This window comes from Polypterus senegalus, chromosome 6 (genome assembly GCF_016835505.1).
Source record: "Polypterus senegalus isolate Bchr_013 chromosome 6, ASM1683550v1, whole genome shotgun sequence".
Lineage (NCBI taxonomy): Eukaryota > Metazoa > Chordata > Cladistia > Polypteriformes > Polypteridae > Polypterus > Polypterus senegalus.
Window position 1 is genome coordinate 69,754,353 of NC_053159.1, and position 24,045 is coordinate 69,778,397.

The 24,045-nt window shown below is 40.8% G+C and overlaps 1 protein-coding gene across 1 annotated transcript in view; it reads right to left on the bottom strand.

Annotated features, from left to right (window-relative positions):
- The window catches only part of dnajb11 (DnaJ heat shock protein family (Hsp40) member B11), a 47,513-nt gene that overhangs the window by 18,581 nt on the left and 4,887 nt on the right, over positions 1-24,045 (bottom strand). The window contains exon 4 of the mRNA XM_039756297.1: positions 6,108-6,240. Coding sequence (XP_039612231.1) covers positions 6,108-6,240 — 133 coding nt within the window. The remainder of the gene's footprint in view (positions 1-6,107; positions 6,241-24,045) is intronic.

Consider the following 24,045-nt stretch of genomic DNA (forward strand, 5'->3'; position numbering starts at 1 on the left):
CACAGAAGAACTACTAACACAATACAAAGTATGAGCAACAGATCTAAAAATGATGACAGCTAGAAAAAATGAGAGAAGAAAAGGATTTGAAAAAGTCAGAAGATGGAAATTAAAAGAGCAAATAATTAGGACAGAAACTAGAAGAGACACATAAAATATGCCAGCTGAAATAAAGGAAGCCTCCAAGGAGGATCTGGAGGGTTAGTGGACAAAAATAAGGGATGAGGGAGAAGCTAAATATGGAGATGCATTAGTTAAGAAAAAGGAAGGAATAATGTAATAGGGATTAAAAAGTATATATATATATATATATATATATATATATATATATATATATATATATATATATATATATATATATTGTGGAGGACTGCCGGCTTCATGCTCCGGCCCTCACCCACAGGCCGCCAGGAGGAGCTCTCCCGACAGCAGGATCGTGCCCCGAGTTCCAGCAGGGCCTCATGTATATATATATATATATATATCCATCCATCCATCCTCTTCCGCTTATCCGAGGTCGGGTCGCGGGGGAGCAGCAAGCAGAGAGGCCCAGACTTCCCTCTCCCGCCACTTCTTCCAGCTCTTCTGGGAGAATCCCAAATGCGTTCCCAGGCCAGCCGGGAGACATAGTCCCTCCAGCGTGTCCTGGGTCTTCCCAGGGCCTCCTCCCGGTTGGGCGTGCCGAACACCTCACCAGGGAGGCGCCCAGGAGGCATCCTGATCAGATGCCCGAGCCACCTCATCTGACTCCTCTCGATGCGGAGGAGCAGCGGCTCTACTCTGAGCCCCTCCCGGATGACTGAGCTTCTCACCCTATCTTTAAGGGAAAGCCCAGACACCCTGCGGAGGAAACTCATTTCAGCCGCTTGTATTCGCGATCTCGTTCTTTCAGTCACTACCCATAGCTCATGACCATAGGTGAGGGTAGGAGCGTAGATCGACTGGTAAATTGAGAGCTTTGCCTTACGGCTCAGCTCCTTTTTCACCACGACAGACCGATGCAGAGCCCGCAGCACTGCGGATGCCGCACCGATCCGCCTGTTGATCTCACGCCCATTCTTCCCTCACTCGTGAACAAGACCCGAGATACTTGAACTCCTCCACTTGGGGCAGGATCTCTCCTCCAACCCTGAGAGGGCACTCCACCCTTTTCCGGCTGAGGACCATGCTCTCGGATTTGGAGGTGCTGATTCTCATCACAGCCGCTTCACACTCAGCTGCGAACCGATCCAGAGAGAGCTGAAGATCACGGCCTGATTAAGCAAGCAGGACAACATCATCTGCAAAAAGCAGTGACCCAATCCTGAGTCCACCAAACCGGACCCCTTCAACACCCTGGCTGTGCCTAGAAATTCTGTCCATAAAAGTTATGAACAGAATCGGTGACAAAGGGCAGCCCTGGCAGAGTCCAACTCTCACTGGAAACGGGCTCGACTTACTGCCGGCAATGCGGACCAAGCTCTGACACCGGTTGTACAGAGACCGAACAGCTCTTATCGGGGGGTCCGGTACCCCATACTCCCGGAGCACCCCCACAGGATTCCCCGAGGGACACGGTCGAATGCCTTTTCCAAGTCCACAAAACACATGTAGACCGGTCGGGCAAACTCCTATGCACCCTCCAGGACTCTGCTAAGGGTGAAGAGCTGGTCCACTGTTCCGCGACCTGGACGAAAACCACACTGTTCCTCCTGAATCCAAGGTTCGACTATCCGACGGACCCTCCTCTCCAGAACCCCCGAATAGACTTTTCCAGGGAGGCTGAGGAGTGTGATCCCTCTATAGTTGGAACACACCCTCCGGTCCCCCTTTTTAAAGAGGGGGACCACCACCCCGGTCTGCCAATCCAGAGGCACTGTCCCCGATGTCCATACGATGTTGCAGAGACGTGTCAACCAAGACAGTCCTACAACATCCAGAGCCTTAAGGAACTCCGGGCGTATCTCATCCACCCCCGGGGCTCAATGTCCCCCACCTCCCTCTGTACGTGGTTGAAGTTCTGCCGGAGGTGGGAGTTGAAGCTACTTCTGACAGGGGACTGCCAGCCGTTCCCAGCAGACCCTCACAACGCGTTTGGGCCTACCAGGTCTGACCGGCATCTTCCCCCACCATCTAAGCCAACTCACCACCAGGTGGTGATCAGTTGACAGCTCCGCCCCTCTCTTCACCCGAGTGTCCAAGACATATGGCCGCAAGTCCGACGACACGACCACATCTATACTAATAAAAGGCAAAGCCCGCCCTCACTCACTCACTCACTCACTCATCACTAATTCTCCAACTTCCCGTGTGGGTGGAAGGCTGAAATTTGGCAGGTTCATTCCTTACAGCTTCCTTACAAAAGTTGGGCAGGTTTCATTTCGAAATTCTACGCGTAATGGTCATAACTGAAAGCTGTTTTTCTCTATTTACTGTAATGGAGATGAGCTTGAACGCCGTGGGCGCGGAGTTTCGTGTGACATCATCACGCCTCCCACGTAATCACGCAGTACATAGAAAACCAGGAAGACCTCAAAAAGCGCTGAAGAAAACATGCATTATATAATTGAGAAGGCAGCGAAACAATAAGAAGCGGCGAGTGACATATACAACCATATTCATGAGTTCTGCTACTTCGGAAACAAAGCACGATGTAAACCTACACTTTAAATTAAGTTCATAGACAGGCTGCCGCTGGCGTTTGTAATTTAGTGCCTGCCCATAAAAGGCCGTCCGTCAGCGGCAATCCAACAGCAAACTCCAACTAAATATTCACGGGTGAAGGACTGTGCTTATGCAGAGGAAGATGAGATGGTCAGGGTGGTGTTTGGCACAAACTCAGCGAAACTGCGAGAGAAAGTTTTAAGTGCCAGGACTAAGGTAACATTAAATACAGCCATGGACATAGCACGAGATAGCACCAGCACAGCTGGGAACCTTCGATGCGTGTGCACCGAGCGGCTCACGTGAACTGACGCAGTGCACAGCCAAAAAGCAACAGTTCCAAAGAGCGCTGAACAAAAACCGAATTACACAATCGAAAAGGCAGCAAAAAATATGAAGCGTCTGATACATACAAGCATATTCATAAATCCAGCTACTGCGGAAACAAAGCACACGGTGGAAAAGTCAATGTCCCGCTAAAGGAAGACAGTGTAAAAAAAAACCCGTGCATGCAGTGTGTCAGGTCTCAGATAAAGAAGACAAGCTGTTTATGGATGCAGTAAGAAACAAATCGATGAATGAAACCTGTCATCTTTACAACGATTGACAAACACGGAATGTAACTTGAACACAACACATTCTACAAATACGAACCTGACTGAAAGAAATAATGATAATCAAATCCTTGATGACAGCAACACTCACAAAACAAATACTGTATATTGACAGTCATGTTACGTTATTTTTAAAATGTTCCCTTTTCTTTTTCATAGCTTTTTTAACACACTATTACACACAGAAACAATGCTTAGGTATCCCGTGGCATTTAAACGATGCCCAATTGGCACTAAGGGGCCTAAAGTGTGCCAAGAAAACATCCCCCACACCATTACACCACCACCACCAGCCTGCACAGTGGTAACAAGGCATGATGGATCCATGTTCTCCTTCTGTTTACGCTAAATTCTGACTCTACCATTTGAATGTCTCAACAGAAATCGAGACTCATCAGACCAGGCAACATTTTTTTAGTCTTCAACTGTCCAATTTTGGTGAGCTTGTGCAAATTGTAGCCTCTTTTTCCTTTTTGTAGTGGAGATGAGTGGTACCCGGTGGGGTCTTCTGCTGTTGTAGCCCATCCGCCTCAAGGTTGTGCGTGTTGTGGCTTCACAAATGCTTTGCTGCATACCTCGGTTGTAACGAGTGGTTATTTCAGTCAAAGTTGCTCTTCTATCAGCTTAAATGAGTCGGCCCATTCTCCTCTGACCTCTAGCATCAACAAGGCATTTTCGCCCACAGGACTGCCGCATACTGGATGTTTTTCTCTTTTCACACCATTCTTTGTAAACCCTAGAAATGGTTGTGTGTGAAAATCCCAGTAACTGAGCAGATTGTGAAATACTCAGACTGGCCCGTCTGGCACCAACAACCATGCCACGCTCAAAATTGCTTAAATCACCTTTCTTTCCCATTCTGACATTCAGTTTGGCGTTCAGGAGATTGTCTTGACCAGGACCACACCCCTAAATGCATTGAAGCAACTGCCATGTGATTGGTTGATTAGATACTTGCATTAATGAGAAATTGAACAGGTGTTCCTAATAATCCTTTAGGTGAGTGTATATATATATATATATATACACATATATATACATATATATATACATATATACATATATATACATATATACATATATATACATATACACATATATATACATATACACATATATATACATATACATATATAATGTCATTAGGAAACAGTGTGACGTAATGACTCGGGATGTGTAGTTTGTGGAGGGGGTGTGGAACTGCGCACCCACTAGTCTGAAGTGTGGCTGTTTAGGACTGGTCTTGAATCGGAGGGCCATTCTGTACCACAACACCCCATTGGTCCAGGACTTCTGCCAGGAATTGGTATAAGCTGCCTTTCTAGTTCTCTCTCTTACAATGAAGATTAGATCAACTCTCTCCCTTTCCATCTTTCCTTGATGAAGACAAAACCATCTCTGCAGCTATACTGAGAAAGGCATTTGTGATGCCTATTTCAGTACTCCGTTTGAAGGCCATGTGGTTGTAAGGACCAAGCCAGAAAGAATAACACCACCAAAAGCCATCTGTGAACGCAAGATATGCTGCTGCTTGGGCTGTAATGGTATTTTTCTCACACTCATTTTACTTTTCTCATTATTGGGGCACATTACCTATAATACATATTTAAATTATATGTGTAGCTCTTTCTTCTGCTAGTTCTTTTAGCTAATTCCATGAGGTTACAGATAAAGAAGTGGGAGTTGCTGAAGTATAGTACCTCACCACAAAGTGATAAGTGAATGGAATTTGAGGGATTTTGTTAAGGTCTAATAATAAAGAGTATAAAAGGGGACAAAACGTAAAGGAAGCTGGTGACAGAATGAAGAGTCAGATAAAGCTATAAAAGAAAAGATGTAGTTTAAGAATTGGAAGAAGTCAGGAGAAACATCAGATAATGAATATAAAGAGGAAAGAAGTTATGAAAAGACAGTGGTAATGAGAGAAATAAACTATGACTGCATAGTATGATGAATTAAAATGCTGATAAGTCAATGACAAAAATATACAAAACTGCAGCTGGCAGAGATTGGAAGATAAAAGTTAAAGAAAATATCAAAACAATCAAAGGTAAAATTGGAATAATCCAAAGCAGGATTGAAAAAAGGACAGAGTATTTTAAAGTATTATTGAATTAAGAAAATCCCAGAAACACAACAGAAGACGAGATTCTTGTAGATGGTTCTGCAGAATATATCATGCCAACAGAAGACCAAACAGCAATACAAAATATGGAAAATGAGAAAGCTGCCGTAGAAGACAAAATGTCAGTGGAAGTACTTGGGTAACGGGTCGGGGGCATGGGGGCAGGTACTAGCTAAGTTACTGAATGTCATCTTGAAAACAAAACAAGAGGACTACAGAATAGAAACATGGCTTTTAATACTAATATCTAACAAACAGGGAGATAATGTATACAAGATTGCAAAATTTAGAGGTATTACGTTACATCATACATTCAAGATATGGGAAAGGATAAGTGAATATTTTAAAGAAGACATTTTGGTTTCAGATCATGAAAAGGAACCATGGGTACAATCTTTGCATTCCATACCCTAATAGAAAAATACAAAAGAGAATACACTGTAAGAGAATACTGAAATACGTTATCAAATAATTCTGCAGAAACTTGTGAAAATGTGAAATGGAATTTGCTGTTTGACATCCAGTGAAATTAATGTACAAGTACATTTCTTCCATTAACTTACTTCTGCACTAAACTCAGTACACCACACCAAAGTACTGTGTATAGGTGCCAGGTTTTGCACAACTTTCTTGATTTATCACAAAGCACTATTTGACTGAATCAGGCACAAAATCTTATTTCAAAATGTTCAAATTATATAAATCAAAAATATAAATGTACTTACTTCTACGAAATTTCCAGTATATACCTCTTCAAGTGTGACCTCAAGGTCAATTACTATATCATTTCCTCTGGGGATGTTTCGGTCTTGCTGACGTGGGTTTCCACCAAACATAAACCCAAAATCTCCAAAGAAACTGTTGAAAACATTATTACAATGATAATTTAGTTATTCATTTAAACAATGTGGTACAGTATTTCTATTGTACACAGTTTTAAAATGTAAAATGATATTGTTGACCTCCAAAGTGCTAGTATTCAAATATTTGTTCTTTATTTCGCCTTATACAATTTCTTGTATTAGGAATTTGTTAGTTTTTGCATACCCCTTGGGGTCAGAGGGCAGGGTCAGCCATCGTACAGCGCCCCTGGAGCAAGTGAAGGTTAAGGGCCTTGCTCAAGGGCCCAGCAGAGTAGGATCTTTTGGCAGTGATGGGGATTCGAACTGGCAACCTTCGAGATACCAGCGCAGATCCTTAGCCTCAGAGCCACCACTCTGCCCATATAACCCTGGATTAAGAAATGAAAATCATTACATATTGTAATGAAAAAATATAATACTTTGTCCTGTAGGCTGAATGAATGACAAAACAGCTCCTACCACAATTGGTCAGCCTGTACTTCCATCTGATCATGAAAGTGTAAATCAGAATGGAGTGAACACCTTTGCAGAGACATCCTGAAACAAAAATGCCATGCCCCAGAGGCATGTTCCCCATAGAAAACTGGAAATAGACATCAGTCTCAAACCATGTAGCCTCTGAACATGCCCACCTGTTAAGTTGGAGCAGCCCATCTCACCAAGCAGATTAAAAAACACAAAAAGGACTTCAATCACAGCTTCCAAATTAAATCAAGTCATTGCTATATGGCAGGGGTTCCCAAACTTTTAGACGTCAAGTACCACCTGAGGTTAAGTGAGTTGCACACCACCCGAATTTTTAACAAAAAAATTAAAAAGCAATTACTGCAATGAATGATTAATTCTTAATTAGGTGATATACAGCAAATTCACAACACTGACTACAATATTGAATGAATTTTTGTTAGTACAACTGTGTAGACGGCAGTATAATCATATTATTTTAATTAACTTTAACAGTGTAACTATAATAGCCTGTCTATTTCTAATAACGACAGTCTGACTTCCATATTTGCGATATCTCGCATCAGGGAGTAGGATGTGACTGCATACTATTTAAAAGTTTGTCAATTCTGGGCTGAATCGTCGAAAGAGAAACTCTCAGGCCGTTATGAGCAACCAGTCTATTTCTGTATTTTGTTTTGATAGCAGTCATTGCAGAAAAGCCAGTTTCACATAAATATGTACTCAGGAATGGCAGCAATGCGCAAAATGCCCTGCTTGGGAGCTCAGGATATTCAGCATGAGCGTACATCCAAAAACTTAAACTGTTTTCAGTAAATCGAGCTTTAAGCATGCTGTCACATGACAGTTCGATTAAATTTGCTTCTTCTTGAGCAGTCAAAGCCAAGCCGGTTATATCTGTTGTAAACGGACTTTGTATCCAACCACTTTCTTTTGTCGCATTATCCTCGGGAAAATGATGAACAAAGTTTTCTTCAAGCAATTTTAGATGATTCACAATAATTTTAGAAATATCTTCCTATATGCTGGAATTAGAATTTTGAGCAACAAACTCGCTGAAGTACTGGATCATATCTAGACGTTGCTGTTCTACACGTAGTTTCTAATGGCAAAGTTTCTTCACAAAAGCTGAAACTTTATCCATGTGTTTAAATAAGTCACTATCTCTGCCTTGTAGACCGAGATTTAAATCGTTAAGAGCATTAAAAATGTCTATGAGATAAGCCAGTTTTGCAAGCCATGTTACGTCACATAGATAAACATTCATTACCGAGTTCTTTTGTAACAGAAACACTCACTTTATTTCTCAACTCAAAAAATCTCTGCAAAACGCATTCTCTTGACAGCCAGCGCACCTCTGTGTAAAACAATAAATGCTGATGTTCTGAACCCATTTCTGAACAAAGTATTTCAAATAAAGGTGCGTTCAGTGAACTTGTTTTTATGTTGTTGACAGTTTTTATTGCGGTTAACAAGACGTCATGCAGTTCTTCACTTATGTGTCTTGCAGCAAGTGCTTCACGATGTATGATGCAGTGGTACGATACAGCCAAAGGCGCTACTGCTTTAATACGCTGTACGACACCGCAATTTTTACCAATCATAGCTGCAGCGCTGTCTGTTGTTACACCAACACAATTGTTCCACATCAATTCTTTTTCTGTAACAAACGTATCGAGAAACAGTTCTTCGCCAGTAGCCATCGTCGGCAGTTTGTCGCTGAATAAAAATTCCTCTTGAACAGAAGCAATACTAAAGTTAATAAATCGGATGTACACGATTAAAATTGCACAGTCAGAAACATCTGTTGACTCATTAAGTTGTAACACAAATTTTCCGTTTGCTTTTATCATTTCAATTAATTGTTCCTGCACGTTGTCCGCCATATCAGCAATTCTGTGAGTAATTGTATTATTAGAAAGAGGAATTGCACAAATTTTACCTGCAGCTTGTTCTCCAAGTACGCTGTTCACCATGTCGACAACACACGGCATGATGACTTCTTCAGCAAGCGTGTGGCTTTTTACTGTGAGCAATCCGTAAAGCGACACTACATGATGCCTTCGTTAAAGCAGCGTTAAATGTAATGTGCTGCTTGAAGATGCTTTTTTGTTTCTGCAGTACCAAACGTTTCCTTTCAAAATATTGAAGTGACTTTGTCACGGTTTCTCTGTGCTTCGTAGCCTGATGTCGCTTTAGATGTGACGGCTTCATACTAGCATTTGAAAGAATCTCACAGCAAATGAAACACTGAGGTCTCTGCTCAAATTCATTGCCAGTTGCAACAAAACCAAATTTTAGATAGTTTGTTATCATATTTGCGACACGGATCTTTCTTACTCTGTTTTTTCGGTGTATTTGCAGCTGTATCGGTATCTTTGTCACTAGGACTAATTGATTCGGATGCCGAAACGGTTGCGTTTGAAAGATTTTTCTTTAAGTACTTATACATTTTTTAAGAAAATTCAAATTATTCGATATGTAACGTTTGCGTCTTATTTCAGTCCCTTGAAAAGCTAATAAAAATTGGCGAAAGGGAGGGAGAGCTGTAAGTTGGAGTTTGGGTTTAAACTGTCCCGAAATCTGAATAAAAATTAAAGAATTGGAAGAAATTATGCATAAAATTAATGAAAAAAATTTGTGCATGTACATAAATTGCTAAATTCCGCTCCGAAACTAAATCCTGCCTTTGGCCTGTATGTGACGAAGTTACCGAAGACTAAATGGTATCGGCTTTGTGCTTAGATCTAGTGACTACGATGCGATACAGCGGCAGTGCACGTATAACAACAAACGCGAGCGGTTTCTGTGAGGCAGAGTTACCGAAGCCTAAATAGTGTCGGCATTGTGCTTTCATCTAGTGACCAAAAGCTCAAACAGTGAAGAAGCAGATGTTGACTTCTGCAAAACGGAATTATGGTAGCGTTAAATGAACTAAATACTGATTCAAATAATAGGTTTTATTTATTCAGATGACGAAATTTCACACCACACTAAATTTGGGAATCCACGTATTATTGTATTTAAACAGTTTCACTGGTTTTTGCTCACAACAGGCTTGTCATAAAGGGTTTTGCACAGATAAATTATATTTCAGGGACCGCGATGCGTACACCTGAAAAGGCTCCGTGTACCACTACAGTTTGGGAACCGCTGCTTATGGTACAGGTGCTGGTCATAAAATTAGAATATCATGACAAAGTTGATTTGTTTCAGTAATTCCATTTAAAAAGTGAAACTTGTATATTAGATTCATCCATTACACACAGACGGATGTATTTAAAATGTTTATTTCTTTTAATTTTGATGATTATAACTGACAACTAATGAAAGTCCCAAATTCAGTATCTCGGAAAATTACAAGGCGGAGTGAAGCCTCATGAAGCATCAAAACGTTTGAAGCAATTGTGTCGGAAATCGTATCGAAGCTTCGAAGCATTTGACACTCACCTCTCTAGTGAACCCTCCTGGCCATTTTCATTAATATTACACAAACTCATGATCCACTTCAATGACGTCTGTTATAACTTTTATTGCTTTTATTTTTTCGTTGCTACAGACTGACAACGAAGCGAAGGGTTCGTCAGCAGCTTCTAGTGTCTGATGTCTAAAAAATATAAATATATATATATATATATATAACTAACGCCGACAAGCAGAATGCACTATACGATAGCAAGAGTTAAACAAAATAAGACGCCTCACTCATGGATTCCCGGCTCTTTCAATTAGTATTTACTTTTGCACTGTATCATTATAATCGCTCCTGTTATTAGTATTAGAATTAACCTTCATCTTTTATTGAGATCACATTTAATAGCCTATAAATGTTTTCTTTGGTTTGACTTGGAGTAGACGAAAAATAAAGGTTTATCCCTGTACTTTGCCATGATATAGGTAAGCACATTTGAGAAAGAAAAGGTGAAATCCTTAAATCAGTCGTTATTATTCGATCAAGTATTGATATTCATATTTCCCTCCATTGAATAAGGCAGTGGTTCTCAACCTGTGGGGCTCGAAGTAACAAAAATGGGGGCGCGAAGATGTGAAAAAAAGAAAACATCTGTTGGAACCAAAACAAATTAACTTAAACTACATTCTGATAATAGAACAATAAATACTGTATAGAGTTAGATAAATGTCGATAAAAGTAGGTATAATCAAATATGCATCTACATTTCAAAAAAAATGTTGGGGGGGGGCGCGATTAAAACTGTTATGAAAACTTGGGTCGCAAATACTTAAAGGCTGAGAAAAGCCGGAATAAGGTGATAACAAACCCACTGTGGTAGATCAGGTTGAATTTGCTCTGCTGCACCAAACATTCAAAGGTGTCAATCCGGAGCACACCAGAGAGGCTGAGAGACACGGCGCAGATCAGTCACCGGCACACAGACACACACGGGGGCACTCCAATGTGAGCAGTGCACATATCAAGGTCGGCATTAAAGATTGAGTGCTGAGGCAACAAAAAGCAGCGGGATAAACACATCTGGACCTGCTGTTGAAAAAACATTTGCTTTTAACAACAGCATCCCTCCCTCGTGAACACATCTTCAAGGTCCGGACAGGTGATCAGTAAAAAGTTTTTTAGTCACAGCACAGTGCAATAATAAAACATTTCCTAAAAAATATAGTTGTCCAGTCTGTATCATTCCTAAGCAATCTTCCAGTAATAGAGGCGCAATCCCAGTTACTAACACATTAACACTCAAAGTAAGAACACATTCCACCTTATCAATTTAATATTTGAAAATGTAAACCGCTAAACCCGCCATCAACAACTACAAAAACAGTTGAAATCGTTACTCAAATATGTTTTTGTTATAGACATAAAACAAGATGCACATTTCCATTTGATATATCTTTACTAGTGTTCTCGCCTTGCTCGTTTCCGGTTCACGCTGGAATTTGCTGTTTAATAAAAAAAAAAAAAAAGAAAAATCAGACTCTGTTGGGTCATAATTCACAGGGGGTGGACGTGGGACCCGAACCCACGTATGCTTTATTATGAAGCGGTAACGCTACCGCTGCACCACTACTATTTTCAGAAGGATGGTATATAATTAATGTTTTTTAATGTATATATGTATGTATGTACTGAAGATGAAAACAATTATATATAGATGTATACTATATGATATACCTTCAGTGTTGCATGAGGCGAAGAATGGATATTTATGAGAGTATTATAGTGAGAGATGTGTCGTCACCCGTATTGCTAAAGCTCTTCTTTACAGCATTATGCATTCAACAAGTCGGCGTTTGTATGATGTATAATTTATAATTTTATTTTTTGCCACAACGTATTATCGGGCACGATCATTTAACATGTAATGATCATCTACAAACTTTCTTTTCAATGGGAATTCTGTTGAGTTTTTTAACTCTGTTGATGCTATATGTACTTCAAACGGGAGCTCGATGAATAAATAATGAGTCGAAGCATTGCGCAGAGTACTGAGATTGCATCATGACGGGTTTCGAACGGGCTCCGAAGCCTCAGACAATCTTGACGGGGCTCCGAAGCTTCAGACATGCATAGTACTGAGATTGCGTCATGACGTGCTTTGAACGGGGCGCCGAAGCCTCAGACATGCGTATTACTGAGATCATGACGGGGCTACTGAAGCCTCAGACATGCGTAATACCGAGACTGGATCATGACAGGGCTTCAAGCAGACATGGTCACTGGTTACTGAATCTTTGTGAAGCCTCAACACACTGAAAGGCATTGACCTCTATATTTGAGAGTCTATCTGACACTTAACTCTAGTTATATTTTATAATTCGTATTGACATTACACATTTCAGTTGATATGGTTAAGCTACAACTCAGGTAGTTGCTGAGAATTAATTATTGTTCTTGTGGATTGCTGTGATTTCCTTTGTCTGATACATAGTGTCAAAGATATATTGTTATATATCAACTTTATATATATGAAAAGATTAGGTAAATCGTTCAACCTTTTTATGGAACACTTAATTTTGTTGAAAACCGTACGTCATATAGTAGGCTATACATCTATAAATACAATTTTTTCATCTTCATTAGGAGAATACAACAATGATACTCTCGTATCAATTAAACCATTTTAAGAACAGTAGTAGTAGTTCAGTTGTGCAGAGCTCGTTAATTATCCGGATTAGGTGGCTCAGTGGTGTTGTCGCTCAGGTTCGCGTCGCTGATCCTCCTCTTGTGAAAGTTTTTTTTCTATTCCTCCATTTAACAAGCTTGGACGGATAGCAGTTGAATCGAGCTATCAAGGGAAGGTTGGGCCACCGTAGTCGGGCAGGGGGCACACGCCCCTAATTATATTGTGTGTTTGGAGACCCTGGTGTCGTACTGAATTTGTATTGTAGAAAAACAAACTACTGTCCAGCATGCCTAAATGTGTCTTTTCGTGTCTGATCGCTATACGGCACTTCCAACTTAGTTATGTTGCATTGTTTATGATTAACAAAATTCATCGTTAATCGGAAATGTTCTACTTATACAGTCGATTTATTCCACTTCTAAAGGTGCACATTGTCGGTATTCTCCATTGCATTTGCCCCCCAGTGTAACGTGTGCCAGTGTAACCCTGGGATGGCAAACGAGCTCACGTAATGGGTGACAAGAAACATTCTCATCCTGATGCCCAAGCTCTTTTCATAAATATTGCCATCTTGTGCTTTTTCTAGTACCTGTAAGTTTACTATTATTATTAGACATGTAGAGGAAATGTGTTTTATTTTATGTCTATGAAAGGAAGGATGGTAAAGCCTTGAATGAAACTGAGTGTTGATGCTTTGGGTAACAAGACAGGTTAAGGAGCAGGGAACATTGAATGTGACATTGACTGCGGGGGATTGTGTAACTGGAAGATGGTTTAAGAATACAGAAACGACAAAAACTTTGTCGCAGCCTTTGATAAGATGAATTCACAAGTAAAGGATGTTGCTGACAAAGTCAGATGCTTTTTTGAAAGTTTGGCTCCAGATGTGCTTATCCAGCTGCTCCTTCTTCTCAGTACATGAGTGATCTTTACGTTCACTTCTGGATGAATTCGCAAAGTTTCTTTACAACTTTTTTGTCTCATTTACGCAGAAATCCCGAGCCTTTCCTAAAATTGCAGAAGACACTGTTGATGGCGCTGATTCTGTTTTAAAGACAGTTGTGATTAGTTATGCAGAACACGCTTTTACTCACATTGCTTTTTGGAAATCAATAATACAAATCAGCAACAGATCTGGGAATCGCTGAATAGTAAAAACGTTTAATGAGGAATGTCTTGCACATATACTGGTGTAATGACCACGTCAGCTTTGGTGAAGCATTTCTTAGCCTCTGTGATATGATCAACATGGGGTAGAATAGATTCTGGATTGTTATAATACGTGCTACCTTACGCAAAATATGCTCATCGATTTGTTACAGATTCTTGGTGGACACGATTCCACACCGAGAAAAAAGGTGCTCCATGTAAATCGTTCATAATGTCTCCAAAACATATTTGTTAACTTTCAGACAAGTACTACTTAACTGTTTTATACAAAATTCTTATTTCAACATATGCGAGCCCCAACTAGGATTTGAACTCAGGTTAGCGTATTTTATCAATATAGCACAGACAACCGCTTACGCTTTGAGCCAAAGCACTTCAGCAGACTAGTTACTGACCAAATCGACTGCTGACTGCGCAGATATCAATGACATCATTACGCTAGCGTGCTCAAAATCACGTGACGGGAGCATTTGATGCAAGCCTTGAAGCGGTGCTTCGATCTCCAGTGCTTCGATAGCTCGACACAGTGTCGAAACCGGAGTATCGAGCGGCCCATCACTACAAGGAGGGCAAGACACAAAAGGTCATTGCTAAAGAGGCTGGCTGTTCACAGAGGTCTGTGTCCAAGCACATTAATAGAGAGGCGAAGGGAAGGACAAGATGTGGTAGAAAAAAGTGTACAAGCAATAGGGATAACCGCACCCTGTAGAGGATTGTGAAACAAAACCCATTCAAAACTGTGGGGGAGATTCACAAAGAGTGGACTGCAGCTGGAGTCAGTGCTTCAAGAACCACCACGCACAGACGTATGCAAGAGATGGGTTTCAGCTGTCGCATTCCTTGTGTCAAGCCACTCTTGAACAAGAGACAGCGTCAGAAGCGTCTCGCCTGGGCTAAAGACAAAAAGGACTGGACTGCTGCTGAGTTATGTTCTCCGATGAAAGTAAATTTTGCATCTCCTTTGGAAATCAAGGTCCCAGAGTCTGGAGGAAGAGAGGAGAGGCACAGAATCCACATTGCTTGAGGTCCAGTGTAAAGTTTCCACAGTCAGTGATGGTTTGGGGTGCCATGTCATCTGTTGGTGTTGGTCCATTGTGTTTTCTGAGGTCCAAGGTCAACAAAGCCATCTACCAGGAAGTTTTAGAACAATTCATGCTTCCTGCTGCTCACAAACTTTATGGAGATGCAGATTTCATTTTCCAACAGGACCTGGCACCTGCACACAGTGCCAAAGCTATCAGTACCTGTTTTAAGGATCATGGTATCCCTGTTATTGATTGGCCAGCAAACTCGCCTGACCTTAACCCCACAGAAAATCTATGGGGTATTGTGAAGAGGAAGATGCAATATGCCAGACCCAGTAATTCAGGAGAGCTGAAGGCCACTATCAGAGCAACATGGGCTCTCATAACACCTGAGCAGTGCCACAGACTGACCGACTCCATGCCACGCCGCATTGCTGCAGTAATCCAGGCCAAAGGAGCCCCAACTAAATATTGAGTGCTGTACATGCTCATACTTTTCATGTTCATACCTTTCAGTTGGCCAACATTTCTAAAAATCCTTTTTTTGCATTGGTCTTAATTCATATTCTAATTTTCCAAGATACTGAATTTGGGACTTTCATTAGTCGTCAGTTATAATCATCAAAATTAAAAGAAATAAAGCTTTTGAAATGCATCAGTCTGTGTGTAATGAATGAATCTAATATACAAGTTTCACTTTTTGAATGGAATTACAGAAATAAATCAACTTTGTCATGATATTCTAATTTTATGACCAGCACCTGTATACTCATGGTTGTCCATCTCAGGCATTCACAAAGTAGTGTTAGAAAAACTAACCACTAACAAGAAGAGAGCAAACTATCCTTCCCAAACAAGTTTCTGTGTATGGCTACTGAAAAGAGGAGAAGGCAACACAGATAATAAATCTGAATAATCATCCTAAGTAGAATGATTGAGAATAAATGGAATCAAAAAATGTTTTTTTGCCCATCTGCATAAACTGCCAGTTCTGTTGAAACCTTAAATGCTGACATACGTCAGGTGCTTATATAGAACACTAGGCTGCGATTTAGATATCCTAGCCACTCCCCAAGGACAAACTTCCAGACATCAACACTGACTTCAAACCAATGAGCTGAAGCATATGTACAGGATTCAGGTAAACAAACAAAAGTGATCTAGTTTCTGTACATAAATAAAAATCCTGTAACGGCAAACATTTAAAAGCTCATCTCCAATTAGTGTACACCAGCTATATTCGATCAAACTGTAAATGACTCTTCTGAATAAATAACCTTGGACCTGAGCGCTATTCTACCTTTACCTAGTCTTGAATCCATAAGGGATGAGTGGTTAAACCCATCCACAGGAAACAAATATCTTTACAGTACTCTGTTAGTTTCTCCTTTGAATGGAGTTCCCACCTGTCCAAATGACATCACATGAGCAATGTTGTTGAACCCAGATATGAGCAGGTGAGGCATTCCCGTTAAACTGAGTTTAATCAAAAGTTCAGCCTTCACTGCCAAAGAGTTAGGAACACATTAGTAGCAAGCACATGTCAGACATCTTCTATTCCCTCATTCCAGCTAGGGGAAACAAACTAATGGTTACATGGTAAATAAGAATGTGTTCAATACAAAATATAGTACTAATCTCAGCTGGCACATATAAGTGAAGAAATAAAGCTATATTGGAGAAAGTGGTGACTAAATAACTAGTCAAGTCATGCCAATAAAAGGCCAATTAAATTTTAATTCAAATACTAACCGCACTCATCTATTTACTTTTTGCAAAATGCTCTCTCTCTTTTTGAAGCCACTGTCTTTGGGTTATAAAGACACCCAAACAGTGAAACTTAAAAGCTGATGAGCCGTTCCGTGTTTGGGGAGCTGAGAGTGGACAATCAATCATCTTCTCTTTGGGGGGCCAATTAGCAGACAATGCACTCTTTTGGAGCTGGATGCTCAGAACTAGCTCTAACATCCACTCTGCCAAGCCAAGATCTGCGCTAGTGATTAAGCTCAGTATGAGAAGACTTAAAAGCAGCATTAGTTCAAAAAGGGGACGTAAACTCTTATGCCAGAATCAGTACTGCTTTCCCTATGAAAGGTGCAGAGGGCACAGCAAAAAGCTTAACAATGAATGGAATAAGGCAGCAACACACCATGGAGAAAAGGCCACAAGGCAAAGAAAAGGGGTGCTCTCCAATGCAAGAAGAATTTTTCCACTAGAACCCAGAGCAATTGCAACAATTCCACACAACATCAGAAACCTCTCTTAAAGATTTGGATCAAAGAACTGTTTACCTGTTAAGATAAATTAAAGCTCTAAACAGCCAGTGAACGACCAGCCTCTTCTGTGTTAAAATATTTGTTTTTCACATTGTCTTGGATTGTCTTCTACATCAAAATATATATTATAAATATGCAGTTATCATATTTCTATAATCAATGGGCTTGTCAATAAATTGTATTATTCTAAAGAGAAAGGCAAGGTAAATTATTTGGTAAGGCTTCCACTTTAATTAAATTACCAGCATTGCTGAAGTGAAAACTGATAATTAACCAAGTTAAAATTCTCTTCCTTTTCCTACAGTCCCAAATATCAGTACGCAACCATGCTTCTGTTTTGCATGTTTTAGTGTAAGATTGATTACGTGTTTAAGATATACATATTAAATGATCACCTTTATTTCTTAATGGCTATCATTAGAGGGCTTTAGTGTGGTAATTGCAGAAATAGAAAGATTGCCTGAACGCAGTAATCTCATAAAACCAATGTCAGTCACTTTACGACAGTAAAATGCAACATTCAATATGTATACTTAGCTTGCATTAAGCCTAGCTTAAACTCAGTCATTATTTATGCTGCTAATTCATCATGTAAATTGAAAATTAGTTCTGATCATATTACACTGAGCCTACTCATCTTATTCATAAAAAAATAAGTGAGGAACTCTAACTTTATAAAATGTCACTCGTATCTTAATTAGGTACAATTTGTGTAACTTCTGAAACATTCAACCCTTGCTTTGAGGTACAGCAAGTTTTCACCTAATCAAAAGCCTGTTCTGCATTAAAAACATGGAAACTACCAGGTTATCCACTTTGGAAATTTGGTCATGCACACACTTCAAGATCCTTGTCCGCTTACATGGGACTACCTTGTAGAAGGATGTTAAAAATAGGACTACTTGTCCTTGTCTAAAACAAAATAGGATGGACAACTCCAGCATTCAACTTGTTCTTTATACCAGAGACTAATCATTAGTCAATAAGCTCCTGTGGTCTCTGAACACGTTTGCTTCATTAATGCACTTGTATATGGATTTTCAATGCATGTGTTTTACACAATACAAACTGCATTACATGACTGATTCAGTTCCCAGACCTGACAAGCTCAATTAGTGGTGTGTTCAGTGGTTTAACATCTGCATTGTAAATCAGCATTTTAAACTGGCAATGCCATGCACTAGCTTTGGTGCATTTTTCCTTTATCTACAGAGAGGTGTTTTGCTAATTAAATAATAAGCCAATAGTGCCCTCTGGCCATTATTTTAGTAGTCCTACTAGCTGCATGCAAATGAAGGCTAAACTCAGTGGCACTTTGAAATGATTTAAGGCTAAACTCAGTGGCACTTTGAAATTAATTAGATAGATTAGATAGATAGATTAGATAGATACGAGTAAGATAGATAAGATAGATACTTTATTAATCGCAAGGGGAAATTCACATACTCCAGCAGCAGCATACTGATAAAGAACAATATTAAGTTAACAATGAAGGTATAACAGACGACAATTTTGTATAATATTAACGTTTACCCCCAAGGTGGAATTGAACAGTCGCATAGTGGGGGGGGAGGAATGGTCTCCTCAGTATGTCAGTGGAACAGGACAGTGACAGCAGTCTGTCACTGTAGCTGTTCCTCTGTCTGGAGATGATCCTGTTCAGTGGATTCTCCATGATTGACAGGAGCCTGCTCAGCGCCCGTCGCTCTGCCACGGATGTCAAACTGTCCAGCTCCGTGCCTACAATAGAACCTGCCATCCTCACCAGTTTGTCCAGGCATGAGGCATCCCTCTTCTTTATGCTGCCTCCCCAGCACACCACAGCATACAAGAGGGCGCTTGCCACAACTGTCTGATAGAACATCTGCAGCATCTTTTTGCAGATGTTGAAGGACACCAGCCTTCTAAGGAAATATAGTCGGCTTTGTCCTTTCTTACACAGAGCATCATTATTGGCAGTCCAGTCCAATTTATCATCCAGCTGCACTCCCAGGTATTTATAGGTCTGCACCCTCTGCACACAGTCACCTCTGATGATCACGGGGTCCATGAGGGGCCTGGCCTCCTAAAATCCACCACCAGCTCCTTGGTTTTGCTGGTGTTCAGTTGTAGATGGTTTGAGTCGCACCATTTAACAAAGTCCTTGATTAGTTTCCTATACTCCTCCTCTGCCCACTCCTGATCCAGCCCATGATAGCAGTGCCGTCTGCAAACTTTTGCACGTGGCAGGACTCAGAGTTGTATTGGAAGTCCGATGTATGTAGGCTGAACAGGACTGGAGAAAGTACAGTCCCCTGCGGCGCTCCTGTGCTGCTGACCACAATGTCAGATCTGCAGTTCCCGAGACGCACATACTGAGGTCTGCCTTTAAGATAGTCCACTATCCATACTACCAGGTATGAATCTACTCCCATCTCTGTCAGCTTGTCCCTAAGGAGCAGAGGTTGGATGGTGTTGAAGGCTCTAGAGAAGTCCAGAAACATAATTCTTACAGCACCACTGCCTCTGTCCAAGTGGGATAGGGATTGGTGTAGCATATAGATGATGGCATCCTCCGCTTCCACCTTCTCCTGTTATGCAAACTGCAGAGGGTCGAGTGCATGGTGGAACTGTGGCCTCAGGTGGTGAAGCATCACATGTGACGTCAGAGCGACAGGCTGGAAGTCGTTCAGCTCACTAGGACATGATACCTTTGGGACTGGGGTGATGCAAGATGTTTTCCAAAGCCTCGGGACTCTCCCCTGTTCCAGGCTCAGGTTGGAGATGCGCTGTACAGGACTCCCCAGCTCCAATGCACAGGCCTTCAGCAGTCATGGCGATACTCCATCTGGACCTGCTACTTTGCTGGCACAAAGTCTCCTCAGCTCTCTGCTTACTTATGCTGCTGTAACTGTGGGTTGGTGGAAACTCTCTCCTATACTGGTATCTGCAGAAGAAAGGGTGGAGGGTGCAGTACTCCGAGGTGAGAGTGGGTTAGGGTGGTCAAACCTGTTGAAGAAGTTGTTCATCTGGTTTTCTCTCTCCACATCTCTCTCAATGGTGGCACTCCGCTTTGAGCTGCAGCCAGTGATGATCTTCATCCCATCCCACACTTCCTTCATGCAGTTATTCTGCAACTTCTACTCTAGCTTTCTTCTGTACTGCTCCTTCGCCACCCTGAGCTGGACTCGGAGTTCCTTCTGTACACACTTGAGCTCATGCTGATCACCGCCTTTAAAAGCCCTTTTCTTCATGTTCAAAAGGCCCTTGATGTCACTTGTAATCCGTGGGTTGTTGTTAGCATAGTAGCATACTGTTCTTACTGGAACTACAATCTCCATAAAGAAGTTGATGTAGTCAGTAGTGCAGTCAACAATCTCCTCAATGTTCTCACTATGTGACCCCTACAGGATATCCCAGTCCGTAGTTCCAAAGCAGTCTGTCAAGGTGCCACTTCCTGAATGACCGCGTGGTTGTAGGTAGCTCCCTCACTCTTGGTTTGTAATAAAGCTGAAGCAGAACCAGATTATGATCTGCTTTCCCAAGCGCAGGTAGTGGGCTGGTGCTGTATGCGTCTTTAACGTTTGCATACAGTAGTAGGTTGATAGTCCTATTTCCCCGGGTGTTACAATACACATACTGGGAGAAGGCAGGTAATGTTTTGTCCAGCGTCACATGGTTAAAGTCTCCAGCGATTAGCACAAGCGCCTCAGGGTGCTGTGTTTGTAACTTAGCAGCCACGGAATGGATGATGTCACCCGCTAGCTCCGTGTCTGCCCGAGGAGGGATGTAAACAATAACAACAATGACGTGTCCAAACTCTCTGGGCAAGCAATAGGGACGCAGATTTACGGCCAAAAGTTTGATGTCCCTGCAACAAGTGGAGATTTTAACGTTTACATGTCCAGAGTTGCACCACCTTGTATTGACATAGACAGCGACTCCCCCTCCATTTCTGCTTCCTGCAGGTATTTGCATCTCTGTCCGCTCTAACTGTGCTAAACCCAGGTAGCTCCATGTTAGCATCTGGGATATTAATTGTTAGCCACATTTCACTAAAACACAGCAAACTGCATTCTCTGTAGGTCCTGACATTTTTCACCAACGTAGCCAGTTCGTCGATCTTATTTGGTAGTGAGATCACATTTCCCAGGATCACAGAAGGCACCGGAGGTTTGTAGCTCCACTTTCTCGCTAGACGCCTGGATTTTATCTTAACGCCGGCTCTGCTGCCCCGATACCGCCTTCTTACCTCTTCAGGTGCTATCGGGGCAGCATGGCCTAATTAGCCTAATGTCTAATTTGATTACTGCAGTTGCTGATCTGCTTACCCGATTATGTCAGACTGCATGACTAGAAATCATGGGATAAAAATTAAATGACTCTGTGATGACTTTCCAGCACAGTTTCACATCTCCAAAATATTACAAGCTCCCTCTTTTTTTCTAACAGCTAAGAACATGCAGCCTGATGTTCTGTCACGGTACATAAAAAAACAAGGAGTTAGAAACACAGGCATTTCTTCTGTTTGCTTGGTCCAAAACATCCACATTTCTTATTCCTCATTTCTACATTATATGCATTGTACTTCCAGCTGAGTACTCATCGAGTCTTAACTCTCGCACATACACAGAGCTCATCCCTATGACTTACTTAGGGAAAGTCACAGACAACAGGGAAAAAGAAAGCAAGCTCTCTCTTATCTATCCTTTTTACCAAAACAATTTTAAGTGCAGACTTTAATTGTGTTTTAAATCCAGACCTGGATAGGTCTTGAACTACAATGACAATAACATCTAATACTGGAAAAATAATTACACAGTTTGCAATGGATCATAATTTATCAGACATATGGAGATTTTCAAATCCAAGCTCAAAAGCATATTCTTCTTCCTCCTCCACCAGTACATCAATGTTGCTCAAAAAACTGAGTCTTTGTTTATAGATAATAATTTATTGCCCACTATCAAATCTTGCAACTATGATACTATTGTTATCTCCGATCACGTCTCTTTTATCATGGAGCTTAAATCAATTTGTTCTACACACTCATTTCGTAATTAGCACCTTAACCCCACCATTAGCTGATAAGCATTGTACAAAATTAATTTCTAAGCAAATTGATTATTTTTAGAGACAAATGCATCCTCAGGGTCCCTGCAGGAATACTCTGGGAAACTCTGAAAGCTTTCTTTTTAAGAGGACAGATTATTTCATATCTCTCCTACAAAATAAAATGGAAACCAAGAAGGTGTCTGAGTTAATTAGTGAAATCACCAGGACAGATTAAGAATGTCCAACTGTACTAGGTCTCCAAATAAGGCACTATATAGGCAAAGACAGGTTCTGCAATCAGAATTTAACCTCTTGACAACTAAACAAAAAGAACAGCTCATCTTTATTACTATGAACATGGAGAGAAGGCTAATAAGATCTTAGCTCAACAAATCCACAAGCAGGTAGGTCGCAACACAAATTAATTAAAACAAATTACCAACACAAATGGAAATAAAATTATTGACCATAAAAATATAACACACACATTTATGTGTACTATCCATCCATCCATTATCCAACCCGCCATATCCTAACTACAGGGTCACGGGGGTCTGAGGGAGCCAATCCCAGCCAACATAGGGCGCAAGGCAGGAAACAAACCCTGGGCAGGGCGCCAGCCCACAGCAGATTTATGTGTGCTATATATGTCCTTATAATCTACTCAGTTTAAGAAAGAAGAGACACAATCTAATGAGATTTTTGATGCATTGCAAGTATCACACCTAGATGATACTCGCAATGCAGAGGACCTGGACAAACCTCTGACACTCTCAGAATTACTGGATGCTATAAACTCACTCCAGAGTGGGAAAGCAGAAGGCCCTGATGGACAATCAGTGAAGTTTTATATTATAAAAAAAAAAACAATTCAAGTAAGTCAGCTCCACTACTATTAGCAACAATTACAGAAGCCAGAGACAACAAAACTTTACCTTAAATTAATTACTGTCTTTCCAAAGAAAAATACGGACTTGTTACAATGTGTATCACACAGATCAATCTCACCTTTGAATAATGAGGTTAAGACACTTTCCAAAGTCCTAGCTAGAAGGACTGAGAAAGTGTTTCCTTCTGTAATATCACAAGATTAAACTAGATTTATTAAAGGGTAGACACTTAGCTTCTGATCTTCAACATTTGTTTAATGTAATATACTCACCCATTAAATCTAACATACCAAAAATTTTATCTTTAGATGCAGAAAAAGCAATTGACATGATTGAATGGGACTACCTATTCACCACATTGCAAAATTTGGGTGCAAAACAATTAGGTTTCCGTTTACAATAGTCATGACTGAAATTAATTCTGCAGATACAAAAGAGCACGTAAAACACAAAAAATGTTCATTAATTTTCATCTAGCAACCTCTATCTTTACTTATGAATTAAGCAAAATAATTTTGATGCCGGTGAATACATAGCAAGTGTCATTAGCCATGAGTTATAGTACAGTGTGCACTTTGTAGAAATTTCCAATCATGTTATACTTTTATGCACGTGTAGCCATATGTATTTGGCAGTGCAAGCAGTGGTATAGATAAGGTCATAGATAAGAAATAAGATTGGCAACTAAATGTGTAGGTAAGTGGTAGAACCAGCGGTTTATATTTTCCATTGCCTTAAGTAGGTATCCCAGCCAACACCCAAGTGACAATCTGGTTGACCCCAACCTGACACTGCCCGCATCTCACATCTACTAGTTAATGTTTGTTTGATGCTGTGCCATC